This window comes from Pieris napi, chromosome 23 (genome assembly GCF_905475465.1).
Source record: "Pieris napi chromosome 23, ilPieNapi1.2, whole genome shotgun sequence".
Classification (NCBI taxonomy): domain Eukaryota; kingdom Metazoa; phylum Arthropoda; class Insecta; order Lepidoptera; family Pieridae; genus Pieris; species Pieris napi.
The window spans coordinates 3,080,388-3,094,872 of record NC_062256.1 but is presented as its reverse complement, the minus strand read 5'-3'; the positions used below and the strand labels follow the sequence as shown (position 1 = coordinate 3,094,872).

The following is a 14,485-nucleotide window of genomic DNA, read 5'->3' as shown; positions in this document are numbered from 1 at the left end:
AACAAGAAATGGCCATACTATAAGTATTTAGTAAGGAGTTTGTTTGAATTATTGACATTTCCGAACACAGATTGTTTTTCATATGATTTGTAGTAAAAGTAATGTTACTATAATTAATAGTGATACAAATAATGAAAGTGGCTTTGCGATACTTTAAATTATCACAATAAACTATTACGACAATAATTTATTATTTTTTTAATCTATATAATAATTATTTTACATTAGGTAGGTATGCCATATATTTCACATGTCACGGAGAATTGACGGTTATATCATCTAGCTGGCATCGCACACAAAATTTTTAGTTCTGCATAAAATATTATTTAGGCAAATGGAAAAGATAAATTCCAAACGAATTAATGAACCAAAAGCTAAAGTAACAGACCAAGGGGACATTTTAAAATTGGGAGATAAATCGTTGAATTCGCGCTTGACGAATGGTCTATATCTTGCTGACAGAGGTGATTCAAGGAAAACACTGCTTAAATCTCGTACCATCGCGGATATCCGAACAAATAGATGTGAGAGAAAACCACGCAATATAAAATTAAATGAAGATAGCGATAATATAAAGAATTGTACACCCGATAGGAATGAATTAGGAAATAAAACTTCAGTTAAAACGAATGAAATTAAGTCCAAAACTGAAGAAACTTTATCTAAGCCTATCAATGTAAGATCAAGAGTAAAAACTTACATTCAAAACCTCAAATTGTATTCAGATCTCAAATCTAAAGATAACAATTTGTCAAATGTATCTAATATTAATAATAAATTAGAAAGACCAAAAGCTAATGGTGGAAAAGTATTTCAATCGAACGAAACACCAAATTTGGTCCAACATGATGTATTAAAACATACATTAGATAAAATGAATTTAGGTTACCTTGTTAGTAACGAATATGCAAGGTGTAATAAGGAAGTAAATGACGGGGCGATATTTCAAAAGCCAAGAACACAACACACTCAGGATGAATTTGTAGATAGCGCAATAGAATCTCAGATAAATGAAGTTTTGAAATTTAAACAAAATAAAGAACGTATTAAAGATATAGATGAATGTAGCAAACGAAATGCTAAAACATTGGACGCTAACGAAAGAAAGAAAATAAAAGAAAAACATTTTATTAAAAGCAAAGTTAGCTCTAATTTAAAGGAAGTGAGCCCGCCAATCGGTAAGCACCTTTTCATAGATTCATTAGACAGTAAACAAAATCATTTTTTTATTACTATCTAATAGAAAATCCTAATAAATTAAACTAATTCTAGACACTGCGGATTGCAAGAAACAAAGCACGGAGATAATAGACAATAAATCGGTCAGCACCAGAACAAAGGATTCTCAGAAGAAATCAGAAAGTTCGCGTCGGCCCGTCATTACTACTATCCATTCGAAACACGACGCAAAAGTTTACAAAGCTGTCACGTTTACAGACCTAAAGCAGCGAGAAACAATGCCTATAGAAATAAAAATACCCATTGTTAAGCAAAAAGAAAAAGTTAAATCATGCGATAAAAATACAAATGTATCAAATTCTAGTAAAGAGAAGAAAAAGAAGTTTCGTAAAAAAAGAAGTTTTCCGTCACCTGTCTTAGTCAAGAAAGGCGAATCGCCACCGACAGAGGTCGCGAAATGGGCGCCTAGTTGTGTTAATAAACAAACAATTCCATATTACGAGGCTTGGGTAGATACGACTCTGGCAGCAATCTCCAAAAGTTCCAAAAAGGATAGGATTCTGGAGAAGCAAAAGCTGTTGAAATCATTCAAAAAGTTCTTAGAGCGACCACAGACGCCTGACTTGATCTATGAGCATATGGATGAAAGGTATACCGGCAAAATAAAAATTAAACAAAGGCATAAACAATAAATGTTTTTTGAATCTGTAAATAAAAGTAAAAAGGACGCCGCTTGGACAGTAGCCGACGCCCGCAATTTTTCATGTGTTTATTTAGAATGGAATGTGTATAATATCTTAATACAAAAATATCAAAATTGGGTTACCTATGAGTGTCATAACTCAGTAACATAAGGACGGTGATAAGTTTTTTAAAGAGTTTTACTAATAAAAGTTATACTTTAAGATGTTTGAGTGTAAATACCTTCTTTTCCTTCCACGCCCGCTTGAATATAGCGCGATTATTTTGTGAAAATTATTCGATAAAATTCTGTAAACCGCCCAATGGGGGCAAACTCATTTCTGAATTTGTTTCTTTAATTGAACAGCCACACTTGACACTGTTCAACATTTTGTAATGGAGCAAGTGACCTACTAACATACTCTGATCGCTTCCCTGTCCAATAGGGCTGTGTGTGTTTTAAATTTTCGTTTTCGCACTACGCTGTACGCAATAGTTAAAAATCACTTCAGTATTTATACCAAAACGTACCTTGTCAAAACGAAAATTTAAATCCATGGGTCCACCAGGTCGTTTAATTTCTTTAGTCCTTATAGTACGAGATCCCGCTGCAGGATTGGTGCGCTCATCGACTATTTGTTTAAAACCAAATTTTTATGTTTATTTATAATTAAGAGAATATATATGTACTAGGGTGCCTATCAAAATTTGGCCGCAAATATTTTTAATTAAATTATTTTTAATTGATTTTTGGTAAAAAATTTCGTTCATGTATTATTTAAATAAAATAACGTCTACATCACGGTAATTAATATTAAGATTCTAAAAAACCACGGGTGCCGTTGCGCACCTGGCCGCACCTCTTTGCAGCCAGGTGTAAACAGGTATGATTTCGATAAATTTATACGTTTATAACCTATTTTTATGAATTATATGTCAAAAAATTAAAGCTAATTTTTTTCTATTAATTATCATATAAAGTTGCTTAATTAAATCTGGCCGCAAATAAGGGCTACTGGCTGTTAAAGATAATAAATATTTAAGGTAGAGTGAAAGAGAGTTAGCGCGTAACATCATTTGTCAGACGAGGACAGCGATTGTCGGCTAAGCGACGCTTTTAAGCCATTGCGCATGCGTCGAATGTCAGTGTTCTCAAACTGAATACAGTAGAAGCTCGTTAAGTCGAACCTCGATAAGTCAAAAACCTCCAAATCTCGAAAAAATGTTTTGTTCCCTTCCCTTAAAACACCAAAACCTCCATTACTTGAAATCTTGACCCTCTGTTAATCGAAATAATCACCGAGTCCCTACAAGCCTTTTTGGTACATATTTTTTGGCGTCTTCCTTGATGTTCGACTTATAGAGGTTCTACTGATGATAGATGCAACATTTTTATTCTAACATATAAAACCACGCTGTTTTGGAGTTCGTAATAAACAACGTTTTATATTTACATTGTTATTTTATTTGTGCATCTAAAAATTATTATATTAATTAATGTAAAATAAAATTGATAAAGATGAAGTCGTGTTTTTTGTGTAACGAAAAAAGCAATGTACTCGACTTTAATAATGTATCATTCCAAAAGTGCTCGCTAATGTTATTGTTTCGTCGTAAAAAAAAATATAAACTTCAAAATTTATTATCATTTTAAAAAACCATTTAATATCATTAATATCTAATAGAGATATAATATTTAAGTTTGAATCATTCAAATAATTTGTAATTGGATTATTGCTTCATCAAAATGTTCAACAAATTGCTAACTAGACCGTCGATATTATATCAAATCAATATTAATTTTTTAATACATATTTTTTATAAGTCGTCTCTATTACTCCCCGGTGGTTGAGAACACTAACGTTCGACGCATGCGCATTGCGCAATGGCTTAAAAGCGTCGCTTAGCCGACAATCGCTGTCCTCGTCTGACAAGTGATGTTACGCGCTAACTCTCTTTCACTCTACCTTAAATATTTATTATCTTTAACAGCCAGTAGCCCTTATTTGCGGCCAGATTTAATTAAGCAACTTTATATGATAATTAATAGAAAAAAATTAGCTTCAATTTGACATATAATTCATAAAAATAGGTTATAAACGTATAAATTTATCGAAATCATACCTGTTTACACCTGGCTGCAAAGAGGTGCGGCCAGATGCGCAACGGCACCCGTGATTTTTTAGAATCTTCATATTAATTACCGTGATGTAGACGTTATTTTATTTAAATAATAAATGAACGAAATTTTTTACCAAAAATCAATTAAAAATAATTTAATTAAAAATATTTGCGGCCAAATTTTGATAGGCACCCTAGTACATATATATTCTCTTAATTATAAATAAACATAAAAATTTGGTTTTAAACAAATAGTCGATGAGCGCACCAATCCTGCAGCGGGATCTTAGACCATTACTTAAAGGCCGGTTTACATTATCTTAGTGTTTAGGAGAGTGCTTTAGGATAGTACTTTAGTTGAAACATGTAAACGCTACTTGTTTTAGTAAATGCTACGCTAAAGAACTTGCCTTTCAAGTTGTACTAAAGCACTCTCCTAAACACTAAGATAATGTAAATCGGCCTTAAGGGACCTTGTCTAAGGTATTGATGTGCAATTCACGAAGACGCGCCCCACCAATTTATGGATTGCGGGGTGCGGGGAGTTTGCTCCGAGCGTCAGTTGCGAACTTTCAGCTATTCATTGTAGTGTGCGTGTGTACCGATAACACTTGGATTGACGGAAGCTTGCACACAATATATACTATAAACGGTTAGGAGGGTAGCGCGTCTTTGTGCACTATCTGCCAGTTCTTCTCTTCCGTTCTACGCCCTTGATCTGAGAACTGGCACTAAATGTAAAGTTAGAAGCATTTCATATACATTTCTTTTTTTTGACGATCACAAGTGTACATTGTATTTATTACCTATATGATTAAATGATTTTTGAATTTTGTATCACGTTATTACCATCCTAATGATATCTTATAGTGACTATTTCAATATTACATATCTTTTATGTTTTAAATAAAAATATTGACTTGGCCACGGAATGAAAACACAATGAACTCACAAGTACTTAGTCACAATATTATTAAATTGGAGAAAAGCTTGTTTTTAGCTCGACTTGGCAGGGAGTCTGCTGTCCCCCCTATATAAACAGTTTTTTCTCTCATGATATAGGACCAAATTTATGAATAAGACCATCATTGGTAAATTATTCTTAAAAAATATACCAACCATGATTTTATATACTTGTAAAGCAAAAATGTGTGTGTTGACGATTACGTCAATTTATAATTATATAGAGATGATATGTAAATATAAATAAAACACATTCAAATTTAAACTTATTTATTTTTCACACTTAAAACGAATATTAAGTAATTCTAATTTAACATTAAAGTAAAAAAATTATTTAACCAAGATTTTTAAACAACGAAAACTTATTTGTAATTACAATAACAATGGGTACTTGTGGTACCCTACAAAAAAACTTTTAAACTACCCCCGTATTCATAAAAACTAATGAGTTGTAACTACCTAATAGTATCTGTCAAATTGTGTTTAGGGTGTAGTGAAAAGATATTATTTTAAATATACACCTAAAATACTGTTCGTTATTTCTATGATACTTTCTACAGTGTATTTGACAGTCATTATTTGCTATAGAACTCGTTATGACGATTGACATTTAAATAATGTTGTCTTAGGTTCGATTTCTATCTCTACCCTGATCGTACAAGTACCTGAGTTGAAAACTCTTTAGTCAACTAATATACTCGGTCTTCGGCGGCACTTATCCTTATCCAAGACATAAAAGTGGAAAAGTGTATGGACATTTCATAACCATTAATGCCCAAATTCAGAAACATGCAACAGTCTTGAGGTCAAAACTCGAGTGAAATGTTTTGATAACTACCTTAACTTCACTTAAGTTTATAGACTAAAGCGAAAACAAGTGTGTTACCCAACAACCTAGGTGAAACCTTAAAAACCACCCACTAAATATGACGTGAAAATGTTCACTTTCGGAAAAGTGATAATGTCATAGAAATTTAGACCAAATACTAAAACATTAAAGGAGATAAAAAAATTACAAATTATGGGTGCAAATTATCTGTCAGTCACGCGTTATAGTTATACAGACGCTTAGTACTGACTGTTTTCGTACAAATATTCAATGAATTTACGACAAGGCAAGGCAATGCTATCATCAAGCAAGATACGAGAAATAATAACTACCATCATGCAATTCCGAAAGATTAGATACGATTCTTAAATGAAAACAAATTTCTTAGCAAATTAAGTTGCTTCATCAGACTCATGTGCACAATGTGGAGCCTAATGGAGAGTTAACCACAACCAACACTGTTACAACTTTGAAGTGTAAAATTCCCCTTAAGACAGTAAAAAAAATTGAAGAAAATATCTCATTGCTTGCAAAGCGGTGTCCAACTCAATAATAAAATTGGTAAAGTATTAGCTAAGAACACCTTTCTAAAGCAGTTAAATCAGTTACTTCCGGTGAAAAAGGAGAAACAATTACTGTTGTTCATTAATATTTCAAATTGTACTTAATAAAATATCTCAGTAAATTATAAAGACTGTTAATTAAATAATAAAGATTACTCTAATTGATATAAATTTCTTTCTATCCAAAATAAAAACGCACGAGGCAAGTATCCCCCGAAGCATTTTCTACGCTAGGCTACTATCCGCCATAGTAGGCAACTATCCCTCTTCTGAGAGATGAAATAAAACAGTATTTATTCAAAACCATTGTTAATTATGTATACAAAAATAGGCTTTTATAGAAGATAAAAGACCTATGTGATATGTGATGATACATACTGAATAATTTTCAACAAGTTCATATTTAAAAAAAACAAAGCTTTTTCGAAAAGTGGGGCAACTATCCGGCTTTTACCCTATATCAATGATCTGACGTTTTCGTCGTACATTTGACAAATAGGAGGATTTCAATAACAAAGGGCCTCCTACCATGAGCTTTCTTAAAACCATCCAACTGAGATACTGAAGTTGAAGTTCCTAAATTCAAAAGCATTTATTTTTTAAATAAAGTATAAACTGAAACGTATTTGGAATCGCAAGACTAAACGAAAGAATGATAATTTTGTTTGAGGTTTCTTTTTATGTAAGTGCTGAAATTTAACTATCAAACTTTCTTCGACAGATGATTCTATCTATACTAATAAATTAGTTTTAGTACATAAAATTATTTAATAAAAATCTGTTCTTTTGATATATTTTAAACGTAAAGTTTTCTGGTTGATAGTTGACACTTCCGTCAAATTTCGATAGGTGTTGACTTGGTGTTTACAAAATAATTATAGTTTTACAAATTGTTTAACTTAAAAATATCATGGGGTAAATTTTGTTCACAAATTTGTTTTCCAGAAATAAGTAGATATCGAAGTGAATTCTTGATATAAAACCCTTTGCAACAGAATTATAAAACAACTTACAACTCGAAAATCATAAGTAGGAAACTTTAATATCAAAATAAATTCCTTTTAATTGTACAAATTTAGTTTATACGTTAACATTAGTTAATGAATTATCATCTTAATATATATAAATCTCGTGTCACAATGTTTGTCCTCAATGGACTCCTAAACTACCGAACCGATATCAATCAAATTTGCACACCGTGTGTAGTTTGATCCAACTTAAAAGATAGGGTACAGTGAAATTAGTCTCGAGAAATTTTTGCATATGTAGTGGTGTGTATATTACTCAGATCTTAGAGCGCGTTTCCACTATATCGTTCTGGCCTATACAAAAATGTTTCGATATCCTAACATTACTATTTAATATTATACTTATCCCTAGCAACACTCTGATTTTTGTTATCAATAAAAACAAGTTTTTATTTAAAAAAAAAGGTTTTGACTTTATAAAAAAAAGGTGTGTGCGCGATTCACACACGATAGAAGTGAAACTTCAAAGAGGAGAGACCGATATATATTTTTTTTTCCTTTCATCTAGGTTTTTAAAACTCCGGGGGGTCTACGGGGGGGTCAAAATTTATTTTTGGCCTAGGACGCACCGTTTCCGAGATATTTCAATCTAAAGCAAAAAATCGTCACTTGATAGTGGAAAGTGGAAACACGCACAAAACCAGAATAAACCAGTTTACGCTGTCCGCAGGTGCCACGTGCAGTCCGGCGTCAGTCGCTTGGTACTGTTAGAACATAAAGCACACATTTCATTCAAAAATTATAATTATTACGTTAATTGTTAAATTTTGTATTTGTTGATTGTTGTTATTGTTTGTTATTATTGTTATAATATTTGTTGAAGTGTTTAATTTGTGTGTAAGTGTTGCAACTTTATATTGTTAATTAAAAATGGCTCCAGTGTTAAAACATGATCGAGGCAAGCCTTTGACTTCTCAAACTAAAGAAGTTTTGTACTGTTTGTACAAATATTTCGAAAATGAGTGTAATAACAACCCGAGCAGTATTATGACTCCCACTCAATTAGTTGCTAAATCAACGGGAATTTCAATAGCATCCGTCAGAAAGGTAGTATCAGAAAGCAAATGTCGACCTTCAGATCAGGAAGTAACATTTAAATCTCCTAAAAAGAAACCGAATCGTAAACCTACAATAGTAATCGATAACTTTGATCAGCAAGTTATCAGAAGAACAATTCATGACTTCCACATCACAAATAAAGAAATTCCCACTTTGAAAACTTTGCACGCAAAATTAAAAGAAGATATCGATTATAAAGGTTGTGTCAGCACGTTACGAAAACACGTCATGTCATTAGGTTTTAATTGGAAGCAAACAGAAGATAACCGGAAACTTCTTATGGAAAAACACGAAATTAGATACTTGCGAATTAATTATTTGATGAAAATTGCTGAATATCGTGAACAACGCCGACCAATTGTTTACACCGACGAAACATATATACATACATCACATACCCTCTCGAAATCTTGGTCAGATGGAAGCACTTCAGGTTTGAAGCAACATATATCGAAAGGCAACCGCTTAATCATTGTTCATGCCGGTGGTATGGATGGCTTTATACCAAATGCATTGCTTATGTTTAAAGCCAACCAAAAAAGTGGAGATTACCACGACAATATGAACTATGACAACTATTCAAGGTGGATTCAAACTCAATTAATACCCAACTTACAACCAAATAGTGTTGTTGTTGTTGACAACGCACCATATCATAACTCAATACAAAATCCTGCACCGAATAGTAATTCTAGAAAACAGCAAATGATTGACTGGCTGACATTGCGAAACATTGAGCATTCATCCACGTTGCTTAAGCCTCAATTATATGAACTGATTCTGCAAAACAAGGCGAGATTTGTAGAGTACAAGATAGACGAAATATTACGACAGCACGGTCATACTGTGCTGCGTTTACCACCATACCATCCGGAGTTTAATCCTATAGAAAATATATGGGGGATAGTGAAAACATATGTCGCAAAAAAGAATGTCGCAATGAATATGAAGGTTATAATGTCATTAGCTGAAGAAAAAATGAACGCCATAACTGTAGAGGAATGGAGAAAAGTTTGTCTGCATGCTATTGAGGAGGAAAACAAATATCAGGGTAGAGACGCAGCTTTAGACACAATATCAGAACGAATCATAATTAATTTAAATAATTCATCTGATGAAAGCGAGGATGGGGATGATTGTGATATGCCTGGGGTTGATGAATTATTAGAATAAAACATTTATGGCCGGAGAACACCTAATTCATACACGTCTTCACTGAAGTGAAAACCGGCATTCACTGCTTGTAATATTTGGAACTGGCTTATCTGCCTCATACAGTTCCATAGATTACAATGCAGTGGATACACATTTTCACGTCCGTATTAGTACGTAGTGCGTATGCGTAGACGTGTACGCATTTGGTGTGCTCCAGCCACAAACGTATATTACCTTTAAAAAAATAAAAACTAAAAATAAAATGTTGTTTTTTTTTTTATTTGCTGACCATACACTACTACAAACGCAAAAATTTCTCCAAGCTAATTTACCTGTAGTTTAAATCTCAAATTATAGTCGCAATATTATTTTATTGCAAAATATTTGTTTATTATTTGATACAATTCTAACAGATGGCGCTGTGTTATAAGTATCAACGTTTCACATACGTTCTCCTACCGTTTCCCTTGAATAGTTTACTACTATGTAATATAACAAAAACCTTAGCCACAGCAACGCTTGGCCGAGTCTGCTAGTACATATAATATAATTATGTTTTCTTTATAGTTTAAACTTGACTTGACAAACTCGATGAATTAAGAGACATGTTGGCGAAGAAAATAATAATACATACATATATATATGTTACTCCTAATTGAACATTGCCCGAAGACATCTTTTTCTATTTTGATGGCGTCATCCTAACTAAATAAATACTGTTATTAGAATATTTTCAAATGACTTATTATTTAAATATTATTAATTTGAAAAATACCTACGTTTAAATACGACCGCTAAGGTCGCATGTAATGGTATGAATAAGCGTTGTATCTCAGTTGTAGGTTGTGAATAGGCTCACAATAAGAGCTCATGGTAGGCCTCCGTTATTCCAATTCCGGCCACGCTCGCCTAAACAGCCCGAGCTGAGAAAGTCCTTTCATACCAACAGCGAGAATCCATTCCAAGAAAAAAAACCGTAACTCACTATCAATTATTCTGTTTTCTTTACAGCTTGACTTGATAAACTAGCTGAACTGAGAGACATATTGGCGAAGAAAAGAATAATATTTATATGAATATATGTTACACCTAATTGAACATTGCCCGAAGACATCTTTTTCTATTTTGATGGCGTCATCCTAACTAAATAAATACTGTTATAAGAATATTTTCAAATGGTTTATTATTTAAATATTATTAATTTGAAAAATATCTACGTTTATTGAAAGAAACAAAACCGCAGCTGAGAATAATACAATTCATGAACCTAATAAGGAAACTTTTAATACTAGTGGAAAAAGAAGGTTTAGGTTACACACCTCATTCATTATGCTATATTTTAATACAATTATCATGTAAGAAAATTTGGTAAAATACACGAAATCAACGCAGGCTGGTTTAAAATAATATGTATATTATTTATTTATTTCTAAACTATTATTTAGACACTTTTGATGCAATAAAGTTGTACAAAAAGAAACTTTTTTAGAATTGCACGCAATAAGAGCCTATGGTAGTCCCGCTGTAATCCCATTCCGGCCTAGCCACGCTCGCCTAAACAGCCGGAGCTGAGCAAGGCCCTTCATACCAACAGCGAGATTCCATTCCAAGAAAAAAAAACAACCTGTATCTCAATATCAATTGAGAACGCACTCCGACCACAAAAAACCCTTTATGAAAATTAGAAATTTCACTCCACGTAGGAACTAAATTGCCATTGACAAACGTGAAACTTACCCTCTTGTGTCGGGGGTAAAAAATAGTTGTCATGGTAACAGGAAAAGACAAGGCAAAATGTATCAAAAGTCTTAGTCTTGAAAAAATGTCATTAAAACAGTGACGTTAAAATATATGGAAAAGTGCAGTGTCCTGCAAAGCAAGATTGATACAACATTACTTTAATTTGCATTAAATTATAACAATATTGCTATATATTAATATAGACAATGGTGTCTAGAGATTCCGTCTTTAGCAGACAAAAATCAATCCGCGCGTCTCGTTTAATTCTACAGAAACATTTTTGTGTCCGTTTTAAAAGCTTTCCCTTTGATACCGTCACTATATTTCAAATAGAAATGAAGTTTGATTTGACACTAAAACATCTTCCTTTTAAACGTGATCAAAAATAGTAGTTTTTTTTAGTTTCGTCCAATTTTAATACAGACATAATTTGATCCCGCTCTTAAGGCCGTAATCTGGTTCGTCCAATAAGTTACATTTAGAATATACTCATTCATAAATCTATCTCTTTTTGCCATAGCCTAACTACAATTTGAGGAAAAGAGAAAAAAGAGTACTTTATGTAAATGCAACAGTACAAGTAATTTAAGTATTTGTCTTCATAAAATATAAATAAATTTATGAAGTTCTAGAACGTTCGGCGTATTTGGAAATATATATGAACAAAAGTTAAACCAGTCAAGTATGCGTATACGTCAATGCAATTATATAACTCGAACACATCTACCTGTCTATCGAAAAGATCTCGAAATATCGATTTCGAGCCATCGAATAGTTTACGTATTCTATGTACGTACCGTATTTTACGTAAACTTGAATAGTTTACGTTTTCTATTCGATGGATCAAGCTTTCTAAATACTACACATATACAGAGCGTTGCTTAGGATTTCCATAGAAAAACGTATTGTTATTTTTGTATTACCGACTATTCGCTTTTACGTTTTGTTCATGTTTAAACTGTTTCAGTCTTACTTACTATGGCTTAATAAAAAAATCCCAAATAAAGGAAAAAACTTAAATATAACTATTGTCTTAACTCTCAACTAACGATAACAGATAGTAAAGTCGAGACTTAGCGATACATATACGGTAGCCAGTACGGAAGAAATTTAAGGAATTAAATATTACGACACTATGGCCAATATATTCTTGGAGCCATATTGTATGTTCAAAAAAATATAAACGATAAAAAAAATTGTGACAGTATAATAAACGAAACAGAACTAACTAATCTAAGCGTACGACCAACCGGGCTCCAGAAGATAAACCACTCCTTATATGGAAATTGTATTCGTTTTTACAACAAACTCCCAAGCGACAGAGAATTATCACTGAATAAATTAAAAACTCTCGTTAAACGCAAATTAATCAATAAAGCTTTTTAAAAATTTGACGAATATTTAAATAATCCTCGAGATTGATTTTCTCCAGTTCAAACAATTTGTATGACTCAAAACTTAGCGGTTAAAAAGAGTAGCGAAGAGTTTCTTGCCAGTTCTTCTTGCCAGCTCTACTCTCTTAACTTGTGAACTGGTAGTAAATGTAAATTTAGAATCAATTTAACATCTTTTCTGGTGACGTTCATAAGTGTACTTGTTTACCTATATAAATAAAGTTATTTTGAGTTTGAGTATAGCTTATCTCAAAACTGGTGCGTTAGACATTGGCAGTCATACTTAGCGCTAAGTATCGACTTTGAATCTTACCGTCAGACTAAAATAGTAAAATAAAAAAGAAACTAAATGTAAAACTCTTACGTTTTTTAAATAAAATCTAAAAACCATGTTGCATTTCATAAATTTAAGAAAAAAATGCGAGTTTTTCAGAATTTAAAACGTAAAACATTTCTGACTAGGAGCGTTCAAGTATTACGTAACGAATTTAGGGGCGGGGGGGAGCCCTCCTTTTGTAAAACTTTACGATTCGGGGCGGGTATTTTCGACCTTCCCGTAGGTACTTTACACCACAAAACATGGTCACGGCTACACAAACACAAAAACGTTACATGGAGGGGTTGTGTCAATAATCTCCAAAAATTGCGTGACGTAATACTTGAACGCTCCCTTCTTATTTATACAGTTTTCTGTAGAAACAATAAATCTAACAAATCCATAGCCATGACATAGATTTGGATTTTCCCTATAAGATAGGAATTTTTAAGACTAATTTTAAAGTAAGCTTTTCTACGTTTCTACTACTACTCTTAAAAAAAAAAATGACTCATAAGTCTCGACCTTAGCTGAAGTTTTCCAACCTTAATTATATTTTCCCTTTCATCATAGCTATGAGCCCCGGCGCGTCAACTTCGTAAGTATTCTTTCCGATTTTGGTACAATTTTTAATTGTTAGACGACCGCGGTCCAAATCATCCAATTGTAGGTATTCCAATGCGCGCTCCACCATTGCTTCAGTTGGGGAACTTGGGAAATCTGAAAAAAGCATTTGTGTAAATTAGGTTACAAATAAATCAGTGGTGCCACAACCTCTTAAATCTTTCTGAATCTGTTTCATGATCATTTGTTAATCTAATAGGCGAGAAGGTGATCAGCCTCCAGTGCCTGACACACGCCGTCAACTTTTTGGATCTAAGACATGTCAGTTTCCTCACGATGTTTTTTGTTCCTCAAATGTTAAATGCGCGCATAGAAAGAAAGTCCATTGGTGCACAGCCGGGGATCGAACCTACGACCTCAGGGATGAGAGTCGCACGCTGAAGCCACTAGGCCAACACTGCTCAAATTAGGTACATAATAGGTTTAAAACGCACACATTTTTCTTTCATTATATTTTTAGGACAAAGGATGTATTAATTGTAATGGAATGAAACCAGTGGCGTTATAACCTTTTGGGTCAGATTTCTGTATCTGTTCCGCGATCTTTTAGTTATACGGCAGTGGCTTTAAGGCATACTTTTGCTTTCCTTTACTTTGTAAGCGACTGTAAATGCGCACATAAATCGAATATCCATTAGTACACAGGCGGGATTTGAACCTAAGACCTCAGGGACATTTACATTGAATTAGCTCTTACAAAAAAAAACAGTTTTTCTACAATAATAATCTTAAAATTATACTTTTTATAATATTTCTCTTAAAACTTATTTTATCACTATTTATCTCAAAATTAATTCACTGAACACTCGCACTCTTCTTTCATTATTTCTCTT

At 32.8% G+C, this 14,485-nt stretch overlaps 2 protein-coding genes across 3 annotated transcripts in view; one reads left to right on the top strand and one right to left on the bottom strand.

Moving 5' to 3' along the window:
- The first annotated feature begins 253 nt into the window (after positions 1-253).
- Positions 254-2,088, top strand: LOC125061637. Its single transcript, XM_047667152.1, has 2 exons — positions 254-1,178; positions 1,273-2,088. The coding sequence occupies exons 1-2, from the start codon at positions 335-337 to the stop codon at positions 1,869-1,871; spliced, it is 1,443 nt and encodes a 480-aa protein (XP_047523108.1). The 5' UTR covers positions 254-334; the 3' UTR covers positions 1,872-2,088.
- A 10,634-nt stretch (positions 2,089-12,722) lies between these two features.
- LOC125061397 overlaps positions 12,723-14,485 on the bottom strand; it is a 39,415-nt gene continuing 37,652 nt past the window's right edge. For both annotated transcript variants that reach the window (XM_047666836.1, XM_047666837.1), the window contains one exon: positions 12,723-13,748. In XM_047666836.1, coding sequence (XP_047522792.1) covers positions 13,579-13,748 — 170 coding nt within the window. In that variant the 3' untranslated portion in view covers positions 12,723-13,578. The remainder of the gene's footprint in view (positions 13,749-14,485) is intronic.

Bases quoted from the DNA above. Each gene is read 5' to 3' on its own strand.
- LOC125061637 (XM_047667152.1), top strand. From the start codon at position 335: ATGGAAAAGATAAATTCCAAACGAATTAATGAACCAAAAGCTAAAGTA. The intron at 1,179-1,272 runs GTAAGCACCTTT...AACTAATTCTAG, and splicing joins GGAAGTGAGCCCGCCAATCG to ACACTGCGGATTGCAAGAAA.